Source organism: Glossina fuscipes, unplaced genomic scaffold, assembly GCF_014805625.2.
Source record: "Glossina fuscipes isolate IAEA_lab_2018 unplaced genomic scaffold, Yale_Gfus_2 1, whole genome shotgun sequence".
Taxonomy (NCBI): domain Eukaryota; kingdom Metazoa; phylum Arthropoda; class Insecta; order Diptera; family Glossinidae; genus Glossina; species Glossina fuscipes.
Window position 1 is genome coordinate 38,798,380 of NW_023998415.1, and position 25,078 is coordinate 38,823,457.

The 25,078-nt window shown below is 33.8% G+C and overlaps 3 protein-coding genes across 4 annotated transcripts; 2 read left to right on the forward strand and 1 right to left on the reverse strand.

Moving 5' to 3' along the window:
* The first annotated feature begins 13,149 nt into the window (after positions 1-13,149).
* LOC119631896 (vacuolar protein sorting-associated protein 8 homolog) lies at positions 13,150-17,500 on the forward strand. 2 transcript variants are annotated; one of them, XM_038024459.1, is made up of 4 exons: positions 13,150-13,494; positions 13,549-14,853; positions 14,908-15,759; positions 15,831-17,500. In XM_038024459.1, the coding sequence occupies exons 1-4, from the start codon at positions 13,396-13,398 to the stop codon at positions 17,397-17,399; spliced, it is 3,825 nt and encodes a 1,274-aa protein (XP_037880387.1). In that variant the 5' UTR covers positions 13,150-13,395; the 3' UTR covers positions 17,400-17,500. The 2 variants fall into 2 exon arrangements, with proteins under 2 accessions (XP_037880387.1, XP_037880388.1); XM_038024460.1 differs by having other exon boundaries at positions 13,431-13,522; positions 13,601-14,853.
* A 359-nt stretch (positions 17,501-17,859) lies between these two features.
* Positions 17,860-20,823, reverse strand: LOC119631793 (regulator of MON1-CCZ1 complex). The gene is given in 7 exon segments (XM_038024305.1): positions 17,860-18,506; positions 18,574-18,802; positions 18,805-19,184; positions 19,244-19,502; positions 19,583-19,975; positions 20,041-20,518; positions 20,640-20,823. Coding segments are annotated over 7 exon segments (1,881 nt in total). The 5' UTR covers positions 20,745-20,823; the 3' UTR covers positions 17,860-18,469.
* Positions 20,824-20,969: 146 nt separating this feature from the next.
* Positions 20,970-24,399, forward strand: LOC119631794 (zinc finger protein 664). The gene is made up of 2 exons (XM_038024306.1): positions 20,970-21,559; positions 21,617-24,399. Exons 1-2 carry the CDS (start codon positions 21,017-21,019, stop codon positions 22,565-22,567), a joined length of 1,494 nt encoding a protein of 497 aa, XP_037880234.1. The 5' UTR covers positions 20,970-21,016; the 3' UTR covers positions 22,568-24,399.
* The last annotated feature ends 679 nt before the right edge of the window (positions 24,400-25,078 follow it).

Consider the following 25,078-nt stretch of genomic DNA (forward strand, 5'->3'; position numbering starts at 1 on the left):
CTGAAAAGGTAACGTGCTACCATATATAAAAACGTTAGATACGCTTTTGACTATTGTGCCAATAATATGAGAAATAAGAGTGTTTTGAAAAGATTACCGTACCAGGCGTAAGCACACTTTTCCTAACGCAACAAAAACAAATAAATATTTAATTTTGCATCTTTGCCGATTGTCATGAACTGCTTTAATCACTTAACTCTATTTATGACGGATATATCAAGATCAATATCCGTCCATCCGTCCTTGCCGAATTTTCTCATCACATTTCATTTATTATTAACATTATTACATTTAAGCAAATGCTTTTGTCCATTTGTCAAATCGTTGCATTACAATCTAATTTCATACTCATTTCACATACTCTGTGTTTGATGAGTATACGAGTATATCGGTTAAGTGGTCGACACAGTAAGCTTCACGTTCCGTTCAATGTTCTCATATGAATACAAATGGATAGACAAACTTTGCTTAATTCATTTTAGTGAAAAGTTGCTCGATACATAAATACATGCAAGGGATGAAGAAGTTTGATAAACTTAACATGCAAACACTGCCTCCTTCCTTTGACCCTTTCAAAATCAACGATTATTTATTCGGTATATTTTAATAATATCTTAATTAAATATAGATAGGCAGATATACTATACTATAACTGAATTAAATGAAAAAAAAAAAAAAAATACAAATTTGTTTAGTTGCGCAGGTATGCAAACTATAAAAAATATGATATAGAAACAAGTGGATTGAGATAAGAATTTTTTTTTTTTTTTTTGAGTCTCTTTTGTGTCTATAGAAACGATGTCAACATACATGAATAGTAAAGATTTCGTTTTATGATAATTGCGGAAACGGTGATACCTTTTAATAAGACCAAGAACAAGAGCGAGAAAGAAAAGAAAGCAACTAAAAAAAAAAAAAATTTTTATATTCAACTGTGGCCGATTCTTTTATACCGACTAACTTTAACTTATAAAAAACAAAAAATGAAAAAAACACGAAGAAAAGTAAAAAATTTCAATGCCCTATAATACTGGGTAGGCGTTGGTGCTTTTTCCTTTCTTTGTGCACAAATATTGTAAAGGCACTTGTAGAACATGCTTGAAACGTATACGAGTAATAAGAAAGAAATAAAGGAATTGTATTAGTTCATGTCGATACTGCAAAGATCACCTTAGATCGACTTGACCCATTTCCAATATCAAGCTTTATCGGTTTTTTTTTTTTTTTTTGATCAAATTTGAATTCAAAAACATTCTAGTCAAAAACGGACGGAAAGAAGGACAGACAAGCGTAAATTCACACAGAATTTGGTATTGGTTAAGAATATATATATATGTATATATATATTTATATATACTTTATACGGTGTTTTGAAGCTTCTCTCTGGGCATTGAAAATATTTTGGCGAAATGAGTATACACACCCACCTGGTAATGGCTATAAAGAGGGGTTTAAAAGAAGAGCATTTTATAGCAATTGTTAATAAAATAATAAGATAACCGGAGTGACCTTGTTGTCTCTCTCTCCGAAAGTTCAAATCTTCGTTCTTATTTGCTTTTTAATAACCTTCTACAGAGTCTATATCGGGAATGTAATATTCGCGCATATGTACTTTCAGATTCATTGCATGTCTCAACAGACTTTTTTTCTTCTTTTTTTTTTTACATGAATGCATATACTCTGTTAGATGAAAGCTTTGTGTTGCATCGAAGGTGTTTTTGTGTACCCATCGCCGAAGGTTGAGAGGTAGATTCATTTGGTCAAAAAGTTCGCCACGCCGAGAAGGAAGCATCATCGACCCCACAAAGTATATATATTTTTGATCAGCATGAAATTCTAAATCGATTTAAGCATGTCCAACTATCTGCCTGTTTGTCTGAAGGCATCGACTTGAAATTTGGCAGAAACATTCGAAGTTCTTGCGCATAGGTTGAAATTGAAAATGGGCCAAATCGGTCGAAGGATACGTCTATAGTGTCACGCAAACCGAGACCAGCTCTTTTTCCCCAATAGGAAACTCACTCATAAACTATAACAGACAAATCTACAAAGTTTGAATTTGAATGTTCTATGAGCGATATTATAGCATGTGTACAAAAATGGAAAAAAATTGACCACGCCTACCCAATATTATAGTGTATCAAAGTTTAATTGTTTTTTCAATACCATTATAACGCACAGAAACAAGTATACAAATTCTTGGCCAGTTTCCAATTTTGAATGCAGCTAAACATGTATGCCTGTTCGTCTGTCCATCTGTCTGTTTGCGCAACTTTGTAGTATTTGTGTATAAACATCCCCGTTGCGTTAGTGAAAATGAAGACATTGGCTATAAATTTGCAAACGAATTTGGAATTGACTTAAACATTTCAAAGGACACGTCTACAACGCCCACATGCCTATATGACAAAAACTTTTATTTTTAATAATAGAAAAGAAATCAGCTACGCGCACCCCATAGAGCATAGAGCATAAAAATTTTGTTCTTTTATTTCTTTTGTCTTTTTTGGGGTAAACGGCGACGCATAGAAAAGAATCCGGTCCCGACTGAGTTTAACTATCTCATTTGCTATTATTGGAAGATCATAAGTTTTTGTAAGAGAAGCGAATATTGTTGTTAAGTTTCAACTTTTTATCACAATATTTGCGTTGGCGGATAAAAACGCACTCGAGTGCGATCGGTTCAGGAACTTACTACAATTAATCATATAATGCTCATTTATCGGCTCGTTATGGCTACAGCGAAAAAAAAATAAAAATAAATAAATATCGATTATAATTAATTTAAAATTCAATCACTAACGCACTTGAGACTTGAACCCGCGATCATTGTGTTGTTGAGTCAAGACCCTTTACCTACTCGGCCACTCAGACGTATATTGATTTTATATTTTTCAAATTTTCCGCATTTTATTCATTTCTCCCTTAACTATTCGAAATTGGCCAAATCATCACTTTGTGAGATGATTTCAATATAGTTCCGGAATCATATTAGTAAGCACAGTTGAGTTTATGATCCAATCAATAATAATTAGAAGCAAATCATCAATGTACGCTTCGGAAACTTTCCCAACATATTTGCTTATCGGGCTTACCAATGTTTGATCATTAGTAAGTTATAAAGTGAAGAATTTTATTAAATATTACACCTGTCATCACCAGTGTTTCTTAACGTACTATACCCTGGAGACTTCACCACCGACTTACTTTTTAGATATTTGCCATAAAAGAAAATGATAAAAGAAATTGTTTTTTTTTTTTTCTTTTAAACCAAAATATTTTGATATTTACATATGTGCCTATGTGTGTGTGTGTGTATGTGTATGTGTTTGCAGCAAAACAAGTAAACGTTGTTTATTGGTTCTACGAAAGCGCGCTTCTTTAGGGTTCAACTGAAGTTGTTTGTTAAGGTTTTTACTAACGTACCCAATAGTCTGTGCAGATGTTCTCAAGGCCCGAAAGATAAGCCAACAATTTTAAAAAAAATTGGGGAAAAGATCCCCTTGATGCAGGTTTGCTTCTCAGGGCCCGAAAGATAAGCCAACAATTTTAAAGAAATTGGGGAAAAGTTACCTTTGATGCAGGTTTGCTTCACTCTATGTTCATAATGTTTCATCGACAATTGTTGTGTTATGCCCTTTGGACGATTTACCAATTACAACGTTTGCTGACGTTCACGCTGCCGCTGCAAAGTAACTGCACGAACGCGACGTTATAAAATAAGCTTTGAAAATTCAGTTCAATTGTGCAAAGTGAAAGAAAGATTCAGATTTTTTAATCTCATTCATGTCATCTCTAATCGATTTAAGCGCGACCTTGTAGGCAATGAAAGGGTGTAGAAGGTTTAGTCAGCCTTTCTTAGGTTATTCTTTTGAATATTTTTTTTTTTTTTTGTATTTTTACTATATATACATATGTTTTATCGTTAATATGACTTTAGTGCATTTAGAAACGTTTAAGAAATTCTGTAGTAAACCCATCCATACACACACACACGTACACATGCATGTGTTCTTATAATATTGACTTACTTGTGCTTCGAGTGCGTGTTAGTGTTTATGTGTGTATGAATAGTTTTTGTTTTTTCTTTCTTTTTTAACAAAGAAACTCTTTTCCTGACTTGGCTAGATTCGTTAAGGTCAATGAATTCTTTAGTTTTCTTTTTGGCTTTCGCGTAAAATATTTTGATTTGAAATAACTTTAAAAATGTTTCTGACTCTGGTCGAAACCAGAAATTATGTTTTTTTTTTTTTTTCTCTTTTTATATAATATAACCAACCTATTCGATAAGCGTGTATGTCATACACAATGCCTTACTCCAGTTAACAGTGCAGCAAATAAGAAATTTCATTTGATACACTTTATGCGAAAAAGAGTAAAATTTCATGGAATGTTTAAGAAGCTTTTTTAAGAAAAATATTATTTATATGTATATATATATATATATATTTTTTTTTTTTTTATAACGACCGCATTCGTATAATTATTGAAGGTTGAGGATACTCGCTAAGAATAGAGGGAGAAAAAAAAAAAAAAAAAAAAAGAAGAAAAGTAGGCGACAATCACTGCATGTTTAACATAAACGCATGTTTGATTAGTCATATAATATAAAATTGAACTCTAATCCAAACCAAAGAAAGAATTCTAACCAGGAATGAATAAACATAAATATACATACGCATCTTATATACATATATATATATATATATATATATATATATTTTTTTTTTTTTTTTTTTTTAAATTTGTGATTAGTGTTTGTTATCGTAAACATTTGCAATTCATTGAAGTGTAGTTAGCGTGAGCCAGTGTACTTATGTCTGTGTGAAACAATATAGATTAGGTTTGACTTTCTTTTCAATAGTTTCAAGTTTGCCTATCTCGCAGTTTGTCTATCTTTCTGTGGGCTCATGAAACTAGGACGTGGAATAATTAAAGAATTAACACAAGAGTAACGACATGAACTTATATAAAAAAAAAAAATAAATAAATAAATAAAAAAGAAACAACAAAAAAAAGGAAAAAACATTTTTAAAAAAGCAACCATCGAATGAATGTAAGCAACGATAATTGTGTTAATACAATGCTTGGCTCTAGATTACGACCAAATCGTGATAGTTTTTAAAGCCTCAATTTCAATTTTTAATATGGTCTGATTACAAGCTCACTCACAAATATATCTGTACATATGTATTTATACATTCTGTCATAAACATTTATTTACCCCATGTAACAAAAAACATCTATATATACGTAGATATATGTGTACATGTATGTGTTATAATTTTTCCCAATGTATGGACTTACATATCAATCAACATGGGTACGGCTTGTTGATTGTTATAAATCTCATTTCATACAAATACACATAACATGCAGTCAGTTACTTTCCAAAAAAAAATTAAAGAGACTTTTGCTTCCTTATGGCAAATCTTTCATGACCATAAAACGATTAATTCTTAAGTAAGCGCAAACGCCATATGGAACACATTTTAAGCAATAATTGTTACGTTTTTACAAACCTTTTCCTGATTGAATCCCTTATGCGACCCTTTATGTAAATAAATGGACATAGGATGTGTATAGGATCGTTTTTTCAAAATTATTTGGATTAGGAAGGCAATACGAAAAGTGTCAAAACTTTTAATTCTCGTGAGTGAGATAGATGTTCAGTTCATACACATGCACATTGTATGGATCCCGCAAGGTAAGTGATGTATGAAAATTTTTAATTGACTCAGTTTGATGGATTATTCGCTATCATTCGTTTATCATATATCATGTAGCGTTTTTGTTGATCACTAGAATGCCAACTGCAATCTCTTTCATCTAAATAAGTTTTTGCAAGAACGAGCGTTCATTATCACTAGTCACAAATTATTAGATCGCGGACGCAGGAATTATTCGCATAGCAGAAGATAATATCATAGACTAATTGAGTGTTGAAAGACTGGCGACTTGAGCAGGGCACTTGAAATTTAACGGGATACTCCATCCAGCATTTTCGGAAACTGTACTGTAGAATTTCATCGCACTATTGCATCCATTTTCAGCAGTCCCCTCGAAATAGGCAGATTTCTTGCTTATTGAGCGACTAGTTTAGTTCAGTAATAATCTTCTGGAAAGTTTGATGTATTGTTTAAATCAACTAACATCTGCTTCTAGCCAATAGACTTTTTTAAAGGTTACGTCGATCAACAATCGTCTTGAAGATCGCTTGCTACGCATTCAAAGTCTTCTCGAAAGCCTCGCAATTGAACGTTATCTGCACCGATCGGAGTAAAGCCTTCTCGCTTACGTTTTCCAGCATATGTAGTTTTGATCGTTTATCCTCGTATCGTGAATCGTAGATCCTTAAAAGTGCTTACTTCAAACTATTTCACTCTGACAAGATCCTTCTCTTTCTGATCCTTCTATTCTTATATGTTCATGTTCATTTCGTAGTTTTAAGATTTCTTGATTAGATCGAGTTCTTAATCTTAAGGATTGTGTAATGCGAGTAAATAAATAAAATAAACAAATATGAAAATATAAAATAATATATCGGCCTTATAAAGAAGTTATGACAGTTTCTGATATGGTCCGGATTTCTATCAGCGCAGGAAAGATATATATCCGCAAGCAACAGAATCCTGAGACTGATTTTGTTGTTGCGGACAATAGCACATAGCGCATAGCACCTATCGCAGTATCAACTATGTCTTTCCTCGAAGCCTTGAAATGCTTAAGAAAAACGCTGCTCCCCAAAGTGTGTATTGAGACATCACCTTTTTAACTATAACTTATTTAAGTTAGCAAACATGTCAGTCACTATACATTCTGAAGTTGCGTGTTAAAAATACCTTTCACTGGAAAAACCTCAAGAATTATTAGAAACTGCAACTTTTCCCGCTTATCGTGAAAATTTACGCATGCATATTGTATAGGCGCCTTAAGTTTGCGTCTGTCTCGTCTCGGCCGCGAAATTCAATGTTTGGCATACTTGGCATTGCGCTTCACCGCTTGACTATCGTCGTTGCCGCCGCTACTGGACGTTTCTTCTCATTAAATTGATTGTGCCAGTCAGCAAGATTATTGTTACCGTTGATGACATTTCAATTTGCGATCGATGTAATAATTGCCTATTAACAGAGTAAACAAAGACAGTGGGAGCATTATATGCCAAAGCTTTAATGTTATCATTATTTGCATTGATTTAATATTTAAAGATAATCATAATAATTATTGAAGTTTAGTAAAATCTTATTCGATTTTTAAAAAACATGAATTAACGTTCATTGCGAAGAGGGTCCCACACACAAAGATGGTAACACAAATGAAAAACTAATACATGTCAATTTTTCATATCAATTTTTGAACGTTTAAGAAAGAAGAAGAAAAACTGGCCTAAAGATCTCAAAATGATTTCAAATTAATTCAATTCGATTTTTACTTCAGTGCAAAGAAACTTTTTAAAATCCATTGCCTTCGCATCATAAACTATGTTCTCGCAAAAGTGATCGAGCGATATCGATTCACACACTTGACTAATTCGTTTTATCTGATCTGTGTTTGAGTGTGCTAAACAGTTTTATTGCAGTGAAGATAACAAACCAAAACAAACGATAGCGTCACTTACAGTTTATTTATTCAATTTTAACGAATTACTTTGTAAATTGCATGCATCCCTGTTTTACGTTGTGCAAAGGTTATCCACACAAAATCGTGCAAATCGCAAATTGTATTGTATGTAAAGACCGTATAAGTTAAAAACGCGTTTATTAGACATAAAATATTAAATGTGTAAAAAAACTCGGTTTGTTTGGTAAAATTCAAAAGACATTTGATAATCGAATAGCACCACCATATGAAATATACCAGGCGTTGAGGCGATCACAAAAATACATTTCTAGACGAATGAATTTACTATGATATACGGGCAACTGCGGCAGTTTCATTCTAGCTATGCTTAGCCCAAATTGTGGGAAGCGCTTGCTTGCTTGCTCGGTGAGGCGTTGCAGTGCATTCGGATGCCTGACTGGAAACATGGACATCGCTCGTGCAGCATTGGGAGCGAGAGGAGGAAGAGTGTCTTCTTCTGACACTACTCGTACTTGGGGCATTGGATGTACGTTTCCTACTCCGTGAACCATTGATAACCATGGCCACAAACATCTGGCATTTTTTCATATAATGGACAGTTTATGGATGCCCTCACGGTAGAAATAATCCGGGTTTTCTAGGCGAAAGAGCCATCGAGCCATCAAGCCATTTTCAAATATCTTCAACTGCTATGAACTGCTGACCGGAAGCGGTTAGATCTGAAGAATAAGTTGACTCGCGCGGTTCCACGTTTTCTAAAGATTTAGTAAAACTAAATTTCTTGTCAAAGAATTTGTTATTTTGAATACTGAAAGTTTGTCCTTGCGTCCTTAGAAAGCGCTTAACACAATGATGCATTATACCCGTTTTCGGAATGGGATTTCGAGTAGGGTGTTGCAGGAATTGGCGAATCATATGATTTTGCACGTATACATGCAAGTAAAATAGAAAGAATCAAAAAACGAGGAAGGAGAAATAAAGACAATTTATTTTAAATTTCGAAATCATTTATATAATTTATGTCTATTTTCTATTAATATACACCTTTTGAATGTTAAGCGATTTAACATTTTAATTTACGCCCTATATTATTTTATGAGGAATGAGAAGCGAACAATAAAGCCTATTTAGTGCCAATTTTCTCTTGCTTGGCTTTATTCCGTCAGTGAAGTTTTTCTTCATGTTCCGTTTTTTAAAGCCGTTTTAGTTTTTTCTTTCGTCATTCTTCTATTAAAAATTTAATTCACTTTTACATTAATTCTCTTATTGTTGTTTTTCATATGTTATTATTATTATTATTTTTTTTTTTTGTTTGTTTAGAGATGGATTGGACCAGTTAAGTTAATGTTAGATCCATAATCCAAACTTTTCATATATTAATTGCTTACATTTATATCGAATCTTTTGGTTTTACTTCTCAAACCATATGTTTTTAATTTCGATTCGGTATTTACTTTCTTGTCAAACAATATGGTAACGCCGATTCTAATTGCGTTTATCACTTGGGAGTGATTAACCCGAAAAACGGAATAATGGATAATTGTGTGAAGGCCTTAATTCTCGAAATAATTTATGGGAAGTGACGGATATGTGAATCAATGTGATCCGAACGAAATTATTATTTTGGATTAATTTCTTTCAAATTTATTGACTGTACGAGGTGAAGAACATATGAAATAAGTATTGTGTAAAGCAGGGAATAGATGTATTATTAAATTGATAGCTTGCAAAGGTCACTAAGTGCCCTTTAAGAAGTTGAATTGAATTATTAAAAATTGAAATTATTTTGAAAATTTTGTATTTGAAATGCATTGCTTTATTCAAAGGAATACTTCAATACGAATTAAAACAATAAATTTATGAGAAATGATAAAAAAAAAAAGCTAAATGAATAAATAAATAAAAATGATAATAATTTTCTCTTCTCTATAAAATTTAGATAGAAGAGGAAGAAAGTGCTCAGCATCTATTCATTCTTAAGAATTTCTTATTTACTTTAAGGCTTCAAACTATAAAATACTTTTATTTTTTATAAATTTCATGATTTTGAGGAATTTTGAATAGAAGAAATCTGTAAATATAATAATGAATTTAAATTTTGTTTTCATTCTTCTGCCCAAATAGTTCATGTTGTATATGTAAGCCCAGTTTCATATCATTTCTCTTTTCTTCCTCTAGGCATGTATGCGTATGTTCTCGCCACGCTAATGCCAATGGATTGTCTTATCATCTTTTTTTTGCAGATACACTGCTCACGCATAGGGTAAAGGTGTACAATTGCGGCAAAAGGCGGACTATCATGTAATCGTAAGTTGTACCCTACACCAGTTGTGGTACAGGTGGTACATATTAACTTAATGCGTTCATATGTAACACGCAGAAGTGCTTAAGATGGACATACCTACCATCATAATCTCAGTTGATCTTACTCTGTCTGTCCATCTGTCCCTCTGATGTCTATCCATGTTCAAGCTACAAGTCGCAATTTTTGAGATATTTTGATGAAATTTGGTGCCGTGACATGTTTTGACCAACGCTATTGACAAACGCTATTGAAAAAACTTATAATTTTCAATGCTTAACGACAAAAATTGTATCACAATAGTAATGTAGCATAAAAAAAATTAACTGTACCAGATTTAGACTATATCCTAATAAGGAATTTTACGAAAATTGATCCTTTGTAGAGCAGGAAGGTCTAAATTTTAATATGTGGTGACGGAAATGCACCCATAATAATAATTTCATACAAAAATGAACTCTACAAAATGTCGACCAACTACGCTTATTTTGGGCTTCCGTCCTGTGTAAGGGTTAAACTTGTATTGTACGTACATGAAAAATATACCATTATATAGAAACAAGATATAATTTTTGTGTTCTTTATAATAAAAATAAAAATTGTGTTGGACAATGTGGTGTAGGGTATTTAAAGTTCGACCTTATTCGACTATAATGTTCTTACTTATTAAATTACATCAATGATAACGTTTTGCAGCGCATATACACATCAACGCACAAAACCGTAAAGTATGTTTGTATATGTACTTATCCTACAGTTATATTCTGCATCGAACGGAAAACATGTTTCCTTTTTGGTTGCAATTCACTTTGACTCGGCTCATTTCTACTGCAACGCACTGTATATCGATATATTTCTATTTCCCATTCCATGACTATTCACTGGCTTTGTGTCATTTTTCGTTATTCTCTTTTGTTTCCCTCGCATTACTTAATGTTCTTTTTATTGATTTTTGCATTGAAAATCTGCGGACCAATACACGTATGCTTTTTTATACGCACACACATATACGCCCGTGTTAGATTGCGGGAAAAGAAAGTTTCTCTTTTGGCTGAGTGAATTCGTTTCTCATAAATATTCACCTAAATCTAGTATCATAACAATTTTAAATATATATATATACTATGATATAACATACCTGATCATATACAATATGTTATGATAAGAAAGAAATTTCAATTATTTAATCTGTTCAATTGATCATTTAGTTGCATTGGGATGCGAGCATTTTTAGTTTTAGTTTATTACGTGCGTAATGGCACGTAATGCACGCACAATCTTTCTCTTCTTTTTCAATGGTAAAAATTTTACAGATTTTAGTTTATTCAGCATTCAGATCAGAAATGTCGTAGGCATAGGCGTAGGATTTCAGTGTACGTTCGCACGGACGTTAGTCAAAAACTTTTAGGTTTTTTAAAAACACACATAGAACTCTTCGTTCGCTTCCGCCACTGGATCAGGCGATGCTCGTAACAATCGCGGTGTGATTACTGTTTGTATGCAATATCTGGCTCTGGCATATCGTACTTGCAAACGTGACGTTGTGACAACTGATTTCTGTCCATTTCTTTCGGAGAATGTTTCTTGGCCTATCATGGAGTGATGTCACGTCCAATGTCGAATAAGCACTTATAAGTCAATCTAGTTCTCCACTCGATCGCTCAGACATCAAGATCACCGACTGTAATGTGGTTCAGCTTGAGTACAGCTGAGCTCGCATGTTATTTCATCAAGTACTCCTCCATTTGTTAGTTATATATATACATGTGTATGTATATATATATATATATATATATATATATGTTCACCCCGATCACAACAGCGTACTGCTTATCACTTAGTTGTTTCTCCTGCTCCATTTTGCTACTTTCCGTTCTGTACCGTGTCTTTCATTTATGGCTTGCTAGCAGGGTCTTCACATCATCATGCTATTACGACTACGTACATGTCACACTTATATATATCGTCCTGATCGATCTGAATTATTCTAATTTTGTAATTTTAGTTACGATCATTGGGTGCGTATAAGCAGCTCGCTTTGTCAAATGCTTGTCTGGTGATCGTTCACCTCAAAAATTGGCTAAAGCGGTTTTTGCTTTAGTTACAACCACACAATCGCCGTTTAACCGAACGTGCAAAATTTGATTTCATGTTTCTAATGATTGCGTGTAATTCGAACGCGAAATGGGAAAGGAGACGGTATTGGTTAGCTCCTCATGCTGCTGGAGCAAAAAAGCTTAGGGTATGATCGAATCGCCGGCATTGTGCGCTCTTCAATTAATAGCTGATGAAGGTGCCGCCACGTGTACTAGTGTAACATTCGTTCGAATTTGATTGAGAAGCTTAGGAGAAGTTTGTGTGAAAGTCACTCGCTAGAAGGATTTGTTTTTATATAACGGCGTTTAAAATTTTTATGGCCTTCTTGTTGCTTGATCTAATGCCGCTGGCCATGTTCAGATATAGCTTATATCACAATTTCTTCATTTGAATTATTAAAAGGAGAACGCCTATCAAGCACTTCTATTAATATAGTGCTAACCAATGATTTATTAATTATTATAAATCATGTTATCAAATGTAGTTTTAGTTTAGTTTATATTATGTAATAATAAATAAACACGAGTTCTTGACTCGTTAATTTTTTTTATAAATAAAAAAGCAAAAGAAGCGACAACAACAACAAAACAATAATAAAAAATTGTTTCTTGTAATGACAGCCTAATTTAGAGATTATATTAAAAATAATTATTTGAAAAAAAATAAAAAATATTCTGCATGTTATTAAATTATTTATTTTTATAATTATTTCCTTAAAAGCTATTTGCTGAGCTAAATCTCCTTCTGCGTGTCTTTTATTGGTATTACTTATTACTATTTAGTTTATTTTTTTTTTCTTCTAATAAATTTTTATATTTATTCTCATCGCGATGGCTACTTCTTTCTATTTTTGATAATAATTTGAGCGCCCTCTAGTAATATATTTTAATTGATATTGATTGCGGGTGTTGTCCTTACTTGCAAAAGAAAGTTGAAAGTCTATATGTGGAGAGATGAAAACCAGTATTTTGTAAAGCTTGTATCATGTGTGTTTGTGTTTTTGTATTGTGTTCAATTCCATTATGTTCTTTCTCTCTTTCGTTACTTATTCACCTACTTAAACAAAGAACTTCGTGTTCGAAATTAACCTTTTTTACACAACACAGCGAATCATCTCTCTGTTGTTGATTTGCTGAATAGCAGAAGAAGAATAAGAAAAAAATTTTTCTACAGCACTAGATATTGCATTAAAACTTACTGTAAAAATAGTTTAAATACATATATTTATATTTATTTTTTTCTTGGTAATGAAATAATGTTGCTTTTTATGTACAAAAAGTAAACGTACACGTTGAGTCCAATTGCTGAATAACAGATGATAAAGAAGTGGGTGGACAAAGATTATTGTGATAGTAATAATTCCATATACATAAGTACATAAAATATTTGCCCTTATTATCTGGAAGTTGTATAAGATGAACGAACTCAAAGCTCCTTCGCTGCAATCGTTGTTGGGCTCTGACCGTGGTTCCACTGACAGTTTATTAGCCGAATCATTATTGGATTTAGAAGAGGTTTTGTGCCAGGAATTGAATATATATTGTATGTTTAAATAATTTGCTTTACAGTTGGATGATATTGAATATTCAATTCCACCTACCGGTGTTTTACCTTCTTTAGAAAGGGTTTTAAGCGAATTTGATGCTGATTCTGATGTAGCTTCTGAATTGGGCGTACCAGTGCCAACACCGACACCATCTCTAACCGAAGAGAGTAGCGTTCGCGTGAGTGGCACTGGTGGCAGTGGCAGTATTATGCGATATGCTTTATTGCAGGGAATATCAGCGCAACTTTCCTCAGCGGCTGATCGTATTAATGCCGGATTGGCTACTGCCTGTACCGTCTGTAACCATTACTACGTCATAGGTACCTCACATGGTCATATTTTAAATTTTGATGTTACGCAAACATTACGATGGGCTCATCAGGATAAAAATGGGCAGGGTGCCGTTTCCGCTATGGCTTTTAATCCCGAAGGTGCCAGATTATTGGCTGGATTTGCTCGTGGTTTAGTACTGATGTTCGACACCCAAACGGGAGATGTAATGCGCCAATTGAATGATGTTGTTACACCTAATACGGGTGTATTGCATATAAAATGGACTTCAAGGTCGGCAATGGCTTTAGCAGCTGACTCAGGTGGCTCAGTGTGGTCATTAAGCTTTACACGCAAACTAGGCGTTCGAGGTTGTTCAACACGCTGCCTATTTAGTGGGGCTCGGGGCGAAGTGTGTGCCGTAGAGCCTCTACTTACCATATGTAATGCACACCATGACTTAGATCAATATTGTATAGTTGCCCTAGCCACCTTATCAAAATATTTCATTGTAACCATTAGGCCTCGTTTGAAAGTTATTAAATATCATTTATTGCAAGGGCCCCCTGACTGTTTGCCTGTCTTGGCCTGGCAAATGGTGCTAATACAAGCAGCTGACAGCTCAAGATCGGTGGATCCTGTTCTGGTAGTCGGCCGTGGCAATCAATTATTTTTTCATCAATTGTTCATGTCACAGGGGCGTGTAACATTGCTCTTATTGCGTCATATTACCATGCCTACCAATTTGTTGTCTGTGCATTGGTTGGGTCCAAAATGTGTCGGTTGTTTGGATACCTCAGAGATATTGCATTTGATGGATGTACGCTCTAGTAAAGAATTGGAATGCATTGATTTGGCAAATGCTGGAATGGTATACGGTTCGGCGCACTTTAAAGGCTTGGCTACCGGGGGAAATGTTTCGCCTGCTTTAGCTTTAGCTGGAACGAATGCTTGTTACAATTCTCTAAGTGCTAGAGGTGTGCATTTATATATATTGGGAGCACGTATCATGCATACAATTAGTGTTAGAACTTGGATGGAAAGGATTTCGTATTTGGTGAGTGGAATATTGGCTGGAAATTAAGTTAAATAAGTAATAATTTTGATGAAGGTAAAAAATCAACGTTGGCAAGAAGCTTGCGATTTAGCTTTGGAAGGCTATCGTGTGGCTGCGGAACGTCCCAAACGTAAACAGCAAGCTAAGGAGCGTATAATTATGTTATTTAAAGAATATCTGGCAGCGTCTGCTCGTGCACCCGACTACTGTTTAGGTAATATCATTAAATGTTTAATTACGGTCGGCGAGTTAGATCTACTATGGTCTCAATTATGGGAGCGTTTACAAAATCGTGGACTATTTTTACAACACATTACCGAACATATAGAAAATGAAGATATTCAACGCGTCAATCCAATAATATCACAAGCGTTGGTTGAGTATTGGCTGAAGATATCACCATTAAAACTGGAGGAGATTATCTTGAAATTAGATTGGACGTGCTTGGATTTAAATCAAGTGTTAAAGGCTGCTAAAAAGCACAAACTGTACAGAGCTCAGATTTATCTAAACGCCCATGCCTTACATGATTACACTATATCTTTGACTGAATTGATACCATTGCTGGAAAACGAACATCCGGATTTGGGTAATTGCATCCTCGTTTATATTTCTAGTTGTTTAGCGGGCAGAGGTTATCCCACCGGCGATATACAAGAGGAATTAGTGCAAACTGTTAAGCATGAAGTATTGCGTTGTTTAACATCGCTGCATTCCAATACAAGTGAACCCAACGAGTTGCCTTATCCCTACCTGAGAGCTTTATTGAAATTCGATACCCGCGAAACTTTAAATGTTATTTCGTTGGCCTTTCAGGAGAAAGAGTTTAAAGGCGAGCTAGGCTATTCGCACCGCAAACGGATCATTAATATCTTATTGGAGATCATGACACCCGAAAACACTACAGTAAGTTGTCGAATGAAAAACAAATAATATGTAATTGTCGTTGTACTAAGGCTATCTAATATAATTTACAGTGGGCTGAAATTGGATGTTTGCTCAATTTTATCGCTCAGCAAATTTCACAGAATTTCTTATCCTGCGATACCCAGTTATTGGAGAAGGTTCTCAATTACTTATCGATGGAGAAAGTGGAAAACGAAAGCGTTCGTTTGCACTCTGAAAGAGAAAATGCTTGGTACGAATTGTTGGTTAATAATTGTTTACGAAATATAAGCCATGACGAAGAGCAGTTAGATATGGCGAGAAAGGCTCACTGCTATTATGTAGAGGAGTATCTTCTAGAAAAGCTGCAACGTTACGATACAATTATGGAGTGTTATCTCAATAATCCATTACGACGCGATATTATGTTCGTTTATATGGAACGACATGCCTATAATCCAGAACGTAAAATCCTAGAACAGCTTGAACTTCATATCAAAAGGATATTAAAAATTGATGCCAAAGAATGCGCGCGTATAATAGACGTACACTTTAAGGACCACATTAATCATTTTCTGCAATTGATAAACGATGATGAAGAGATTTTGTTTGCGTTTCTGAAAAATTTACACGAACGTTGCGTACGTTTAAGCGACGAGCAAAGCGAACAATTGTTAAAGTTATTGTGCAAATATCAGCCTAACAAAGTGGAAGAATATCTTAAGACCACCGAGACATATCGTGTGGAGAATGCGCTCACCTTAGTGAAAGAGTTTAAATTGTTTAATGCCGCTATTTATTTGGCTGAAAAGCAAGGCAACTTTAGTTTGGCTTTCGAGTTTGCTATGCAAGTAATGAAAGAGGCATCAGATGGGGATGAAGTGGCTGAGTGTGCACGCGCTGTAACGGCCTTATGCGCCCGCTCTTCATTAGCGAATCATAGCAAGATGAGCGCTCAAGAACGCGAGCTATTATGGTTTGAATTACTGAAATTTGCTTTGCCACGCGAAGATCTAAAATCGCTAACCAAAACGATGTTACAGGAGGCATCACGTTACGTTGATTTACCTCAACTAGTGCAAATGGTGATGAATACGCGCAATGTATCGGGAAACTTTGGTGATATTAAAGAATTGTTACTAAGCATGCTGACCCAATCTCGTTTAGAAACTGTGACAATGGAAAATGCCGCGCTTATATTGGAAAAGGAACTATGTGAGCAATTCCATCAACGCCATCGCCTAAGTTGTCGTGGTTTATGGGTAACTATGTTAAAGTGTGTGATATGCCATCAACGCTTGTATAATCAGGCACCAGTGGTGATATTAGGCAGTTGTGGCCATGCGATGCACGAGCAATGCTCCGCCCATTACCAGCAACAATGTCTATCAAATGATGAACTGAAAAATGCTAACGATAATAAAGATGATGATGATGATAATGATGATGATAGTTCATTTGACGAAGACGACGAAGATAACTACAAATGCTTGTACTGTTCTACGGAAATTGATAAAATTCAGTTACAACAACCGTTTCGATTAGGTAAAGTCAAGCACTGCGATTCAGAACAAAGCCATAACCTTAACTTTGAACCTTTCAACCCAAATATTAGAGAATTAGGGACTTTATCATTAAAGTCGCCACCTCGTAAATTCTAGATAAGCCAGAAACGTTATCCTAATAATACTTTAAATTAAGAAACACTTGTTATTTTTAGGCTAATCATGCTTTTCTTTTTGATTTTTCTCTTCGTTTTTTTTTTTTTTTTTTTTTTTTTTTTATGTAAGGCAAATGTTTTCCTATTAAAAACAACTTTACTAAATATTAAAAAAAAAAAAAAAAAAAAAAGAAAAAGAGAACACTTACATTTATTTACAAACAGTATTTTTAAAAATGTACTTTGTTTTCAAATTACGGTATGTTGCCTGTGGACCTCACTAAGTTAGTAAACTAAAAACATTTATATATAAAAAAAAATTTTTTTAAATAAATTATTTATTAATTTGTTAAAAAAATTGTGAATATTTTTTCTTAAAAATTTATTCATTTTTTTTTTTTTTTTTTGATAATGAAAGCAAAAAAACTCAAAGTAGTTGAGGGGTATGACTTGATTGACGCACCTGATTACTTCACTGTGTTGTGACAATTGCATTCGCGATTTTATTTCACAGTAAGCCTTTCTCCGTAAAGGTAATCTCATTGAAATTGTGTCCATTTTTGAATAGTTTCAGTTGGAAAACCATAAATCTTTTTCGCGGCATGTGATCCAAAAAATGTACACATTTTTATTTATGGTAGTAATTTATTATAACAGAAGTCATATTCCCGTTCAGTTTTTATCGCCAAAAGTGATCGAAATTGAAAATTTTATGTACGGATATGTTACATTAATCGATCTTTCTTCGTCCTCAAACACACGACGATCCAAATTTGTGGCCAGCAATTAACTGAACAAGTATATTTATTATGTAATCAAAAAAATGATGAGCCTTTATGAAGTTGAAGTCCATATCTTTGTTTAAATTTCCCAATTCGTATTCAAAAAGACTAATATTTGTGAAACTAATAGCTCTTTCCTATACCCGTTATTGTGAAATCAATACTTTTTTTTAATCATCAAGTATAAAAAAAATATTTCAATTGAAAATTCTCACTATAACAAATTTTGTAAATGTTTTAACGATTTCATTGCTTTATTTATCCCGATTTTTATTCTTTGGTCTCCATATTATTGTAATGCTGAACGAATTCTGCACATTGTTCGGCTAAAAAAAGGGGAAAAAAATTGAAATTTTCTTAATTAAAAAATTAAATTAAAAATTTTATATGTACTTTTTAAAAAAATCCATGCTTCCATGCTGTTTGAGATTTCGCATCTGGAAGAACTTAAAAACACTATAGAAGATCATGTCGTCACCGGTTTTTAGAGCAGCTTCCAGGAATTTGCGGGCCGATATTGACATGTCATCTAGTGTTGTGGTATGTTTGGCCAAACGCAGAGCATCTACAACTTTACTTTGACCCAATAACACTTCAATTATTATATCGTTAGCTTTGATTTACTTAACATATCCAAAGCTACTTGGGTAATGACAGGAGCTTCATTGGAATGCGATAACAAAAAGCATGCAATTGTCTTTGATTCCATGATCAAGGAATAGCTAACCAAGCGTCTTAGTGTTTCGTAGTTTTGGTTTCGTATTAACTCGGTTATAAGTAGCTTACTTAACTCTTCTTGAGCTGCCACGTTATGCTTCTCTAGGGATTGTAAATATAACAATAGTATAGTTTCGCATTGTGGCTTTCCAGCAATTGGCTGAAATACATGGCTGTACATGTCTAATTGTTCAATTAGCACTTTAGGAGGTGTTACCGATTTGGCTGTAGTTTTTACATTGGACGGTTGGGCAGTTTGATTTTGTAATTCCGTTTGAACCCACGATCTAAAGAAATGAAAAACAATTCTTTTTAATTTTTCTATATACGGTTTAAGCCTACTTACGCATAAATTTTATTAGCTTTATTGAATATAGTTTCCAATACCGGTAATAAACTACCGTTGTATTGGTCCTGAACTAACTGTTTTAAAACCTTTAGCAAAACCGGCTTTCCAGATTCACGTTGCAAAAGAAATTCGGTTAAACGTATACGATCCGATATTAAGGTGCAAAATGCTTCAATATCCAAATTTAAATACCACATACAACCCAATTTTGCATCTATTACAATATTCGGTTGGAACAACACCCACTTTGTAGAGTCTTTAAGCAGTAAATTAATTTTTAAAAAGTAAATTAATTTTTAATTATATTTTTTTTTTTCAATTCAATTTTTTACTTACATAAATCACATTGTAAGATATTACCGTCCGGAGACAGACTAGGTAATTTTAAGGCAAATGGCCTGATATTTCTGGGCGTGGTTATGGGTTTGTGATAAGTTACCTCGTTGATTACTTCGCCGCTTAGTGCGATATCAAATACTAAAGAAGTAGCAGATGCTTGATGGTGCACTACTATTAAATTGTCCAAGGTATTGATGGCAAAGCATCCCACCAAACCCAACCGTAAAACATGCGATTTCCGTGGGGCCAAACCGGGACCGTTTAATAAATAAACTTCGACTTCGATCATGCCGGAATCGCTGGCTGCCTGCAATATCAGAACAGCCATAATACCATAAATTTGTCCTAGAGTCACTTTACTTTCTTGAACTTCACGGTTTGGATTGCTCACTGAGAATGAGTAGAAATTTGCAATGTAAGTTATTGTAACTTAAGCGTGCATTATTTCCACTTACATTCCAATTTTGGTAATTTAGTAATCGATTTTTGTTTAATTAATATCGGCATTAAGGTATGATTGCTGTCGGTAGTACTTAGAATAGCTATATTGGACTCCGAACACCAGGCGAACCATTTAATGCTCATACTCATAGATTTCAATGATTTCACTTGATTTTTTTCAGTAATGATCGTGAAAATTTCTACACCGGCGTTGGAAATAAGAGCACATTCACGATTGTGCACCCATACAAAACCATAAACTAAAGCTTTAACTTGATGGACGATGATATTTTCTAATGAAGGTTGATCCCCTTGAAAGCATATAAATTCCACAGAATTTTCACGTCGCTGAACGGCCAGAATTTGATTATTAGGAGAAAATTTTATGGAACGTATGGGACCACGATCATTCATGCAAAACGAAATAACCTTATCTTCAGATGGGCCTTTGACAACTACACCGGTGGTTCCACCTGAACGCACCGCAAAGATCTATAATAAAGCAACATTTTCTATTGGCTTAGTCCATCTCCACTCAACAAACCAAAAAAAAAAAAAAAAAAAAAAAATAAAGCAACATTTTTCAATTCTATTTTTATAAGCGTACACTTACTTGTTTATTGGAATCATCAAAGAATACGTTAGTTAATTGGCTGACAGCGTCGAAGCGTATAAGGTTTTTGGATAATTCAATATAATGCACAGAATTTTCCATCATTTTATTTTAGCATTACAAAATCGTAAACAAGCCAAAAATGATAAATTATTTCTTCTCCCATAATAAGCAGCTGTTAAAACAAAAACAATTTTCGGATCATTATTCACTTAAAGCAGAGTTGTTTGCCGTAAACAGCTGTTTGCTTTGGTATGTAGTTAAATGGTAGAATTCGCACAAATATAACAGTAAATAAAGTAAGTGAAATGTTTATTAAAGACTTCAAGGAGTTACAGTGCCGCACATGCCTCTCGACAGAATCTAAAGGAAAGGAAATGTATCAGATATTCGAGACGGCTGATTTTGCAAAAAAGTTAGCGTTATGCTGTTCGTTGGAGGTTGATCCCTTAGATTTATATCCTCAACATGTTTGTGGCAGTTGTTACGAAAAAATTTTGGATTTTTATGAATTTAAGCTCATGTGTAGCAATTCTTTGCAAAAATATAAAGAAACGTTAAATAAACTTCAGAATAATGCTGAAATAAAGCAAGAAGATGATCTTCAGCATTTATATGGAGACGAAAAGCCGTTATATAGTTTACATGAAAAACTGCAAGTAGAACTTGTGGAGATCAAAAGTGATCTTTTGTTTCAGGGTAATTTACCTATCGAAGAAACAACAGAAATTGAAATAATTAGAAAGAAAAAAGGTAAAACGTCCAGAAAGCAAACCATTGACAAGATAATAATGACAACTGAGGACGCAAAAAGATCGAGACGTTTAACAAGATCGAAAAAGAAAGGTAGTAAAAAACAAATTGTAGAATCCTCCGATGAGGAGATGAGAAATCAAAAAACTGGCAAACTAAAAGAACAGGTAAGTGAAAAATGCAATAATTTTGCTTTATTTCCATTAATATAAGAACACTGTTAGGAGTGCGTGTCACCAGTTAAATCTCCTAAAAAGTCGGCAACGTCCAAGCGAGTCTATAAATGCGATTTGTGTGAGGCACGCTTTTTTGTGGAACATCGACTAATAGCCCATAAGCGTAAACACGAAGGTCTTTCACCATATCCTTGCACTGTAGAAGGTTGCGAACGCTCCTATAATCGTTTGCACAACCTGGAACAACATTTAAAGGATCATAAAGGCGATAGGCCACGACTTTATAAGTGCGACGTGGAGAATTGTGATCGCGCTTATAAGACTAAATCGGCCATAAATATGCATAAACGTAAAACACATCATTTAGGTCCCGCCCTGAAAAAGCATATTTGCGAAATTTGTGGTAAAATCTTTAAAACTTCAGCCTCCCTCAACGATCATAGGTTTTCGCATAAAAGTGAAGCCGAATTACCGTTTGCTTGTGAAGAACTTAATTGTAATCGTCGGTTTTCGAACAAAGCTAAACTGCAAGTACACAAAATGAGGCACGCTGGCATTAAGAACTTTGTTTGTCCTCATTGTGGCATGCGCAAAACTACGCGTAATGAACTGCGCACGCATCTCAACTATCATACTTTAAAGCGTATTTGGCCGTGCCGTTTCTGTCCGAAAGAGTTTCACAGTGCCAATAATTTGAAAATGCACATACGCAATATGCATGAGCAGGCAAAAGACTTTGCTTGCCGTTTCTGTGAACGAACTTTCGCCAAACCGGACACTCGAAAATATCACGAGATGACACATACCGGTGAGAAACCGCACGAATGTAAAGAATGCGGTAAACGTTTCACGCAGCCAGCTGCTTTACGTACGCATAAAAAAGTACACTTGAAGGAGATTAAACTACAAACAGTTGAGCAAAATGTTGCTGAATTGATGACGGAGCAGAATAATACGGAGCCAGAGAAAATAGGTAATGACTTGGCCGCCGTATTTTAGATATGATATATATATATGAATGCTTTATGTTGAGAAATGGTTAGCAAACGAAGTTCTTTATAGCGAATAAGTAATACTTTAAGTAGAATTTAACACTTTTATAATTTTTTTGAAATCATAAGGTACTACTAATAAATATGCAATGTATTGTAAGATAGGTAAACATGTTTTGAGGCGAATGATCGTCATTCCAAAAAGGTATATAAAACTCGTAAAATTCTTTATACCTACGATACCGAGTATATTAGATTTAGTGCAGATTTATATTGCATGCAGATCCTGCGATATTATTTCAAAATTTGATCCTTTTCGAATATCAGTTTTTCGAGGCAAGGCTAAATTATAAACTTGCGGAAGGATCCATATTAACCTTTAGAGAAGGAAAAATCAGCATGAGTCAATCTTAATGTGCATAGGTTCTCTTTTCCGCCCGTGTTACCGTTAGGTCAATGTGTTTTCTCTGGGTTCGCGTAAGGTGTTTACATTTATTTTCAATCTTCCAATGATTAGTTTGCCGTTGTAGTTAACGCGACTAATTGTAATTTGAAATGAATCTATTTCTGCTTACAGTAATGTCAGCGGTTAAAATGAGAAATTCTATGTTCCGACCAATACTTGATCAGGCAAGAACGCGCATAGGTTAATAAAAACTTATTAATTACGTGTTGAAAGCAAAGCGTCGTGGAGCCGGAAAGCACACAAGCAACTACTTACCTAGGCCGGCATTATCTCATTGTCCCACAGATTGAGTTTTTGTCTGATCTTACCTGGATGACTAAAATATTCAGTTGCCCATATAATGTCTTGTTCTGACAATTGAACAAATATTGTTGTTTTCGGAATTTCGCAACAAAGATCGTTAAGTGATGGTATTTCGGCATTCTAAATTCATTCGAGAAATTACGATTAGATAGGAAAACTTTTCGAATTCCTGCTATGTAAACGTTCCTACGAAAATTGAATCTTCATATAATATTAAATGTTTCATAGCGAGAATTGGTTTATTATAAGAAATTTCACATGCAAATTATCCTTATTGAATGTGGACCGCATTTGTCTATTTTTCGGATATAATCACATGTAAGGTTTATCATAAAATATTGAAATCTTATAGGTCAAAAAGGTTTAATTTTTAATAATTTATGATGAAAATTTATCCATATCAATAGTTTTACATAAGAATTAAGTGGACGAAATTTGAACCACATGCATCTATTTTTTGGTCATCGTTCCTTATAAGAGTAATATTAAGTTCTTTAGGAAAGGGCAGTAAAAATTAATCATTAAGCATGGAATTTGAATCACACAGATATATTTTTTAGACTCGCACATATATGCATACATGGGCTGTCATGAAAGTCGGCTCTTCTATAGTGACAAAAGAAATTGAAAAATATTCAAATTTTCCACAAATATGTCTCCAACATATGGTCGGCCTTTTTGTTTTATTTTGAACCCCGATTGTAAATAATCAAAATGATTTCTACTTATAGAAAGGGAAGTATTACCTGTAAGTAATGATTTTCTCTATTCAAAGAATGGATTGATTAATAATGAAATTAATAACAATAAAAAAAACTGATGACTCAGAGGCGATTTTTCTGAAAGACTCTGCACTCTATATTACGCATATATATTGAAGTGGAAATAAGGAAAAACTTTTGAATGAAAATTAAGTATTAGTTGTAGTGAATATAAGTCGGCAGACTATACACAATTTAAAACTAATGTGAATAGATTGTACATAAGAGATTGTGAGTGCATTATAAATGAAAAAGAATCGACATTGAAAGCCAGCAGACCAGAACAAGCGAGCAGAGGAGGCGGAGGAGGAGGAGGAGGAGGAGGAGGAGGAAAGTTTAGAGCGACATATCTGAGATAGAATAGAACTTAATCTTTCTTTCAATTTAAATTGTTGGCTTAAATTGCTTGCATCTTTCTTTCCAAGTTGCTGTGTTTTTATAATATTGCGAGTTCCGTCAGTTGATAAAAACTTCTCCTCAAATATGCTGTTGAAGCAAACTCTATGCACTTTTAGGTGATATGATGAAAATTTCTGGAGTAAAGCCGACATTTGTTGTTGATCTATTTTATTTAAATACGTAAGCGCTGATGATTTTTACTGATCATAGAGAACACGATTTTTTTTTTTTTTCTTTTTAATATTGTAAATAATTTTTTTTTTTCTGTTTTATTTTTAAATTTCATTTCAATATTTTTTCTGTTCTTTTATTTTATATAAATAATTCATGTATGTGTATGGATGTGTGAGAATTTACAAATATGTAATAAAATTTGTTTTCATATATATTCTTAAAAAACATATACAAAACGCACACATATATAAGTAATTAACAAAAAAGATGGAATTCTTCATCATTATTATAAATATTTAATTATGGTAAATAATAATTATTACATTTTTTTTTATTTTTATTTATTTATTTTTGTTTTTTTTATATGATTTTCTTATAAATAAATCAAATAATATTTCCACTACTTAAACACTAT

What these genes read in the sequence shown, in the direction of transcription:
- LOC119631794 (XM_038024306.1), top strand. Translation starts at nt 21,017, where the DNA reads ATGTATCAGATATTCGAGACGGCTGATTTTGCAAAAAAGTTAGCGTTA. An exon ending in CTGGCAAACTAAAAGAACAG is followed by an intron (nt 21,560 to 21,616) that starts GTAAGTGAAAAA and finishes GAACACTGTTAG; the next exon opens with GAGTGCGTGTCACCAGTTAA.
- LOC119631896 (XM_038024459.1), top strand. Translation starts at nt 13,396, where the DNA reads ATGAACGAACTCAAAGCTCCTTCGCTGCAATCGTTGTTGGGCTCTGAC. An exon ending in TGGAAAGGATTTCGTATTTG is followed by an intron (nt 14,854 to 14,907) that starts GTGAGTGGAATA and finishes ATTTTGATGAAG; the next exon opens with GTAAAAAATCAACGTTGGCA. An exon ending in TGACACCCGAAAACACTACA is followed by an intron (nt 15,760 to 15,830) that starts GTAAGTTGTCGA and finishes TATAATTTACAG; the next exon opens with TGGGCTGAAATTGGATGTTT.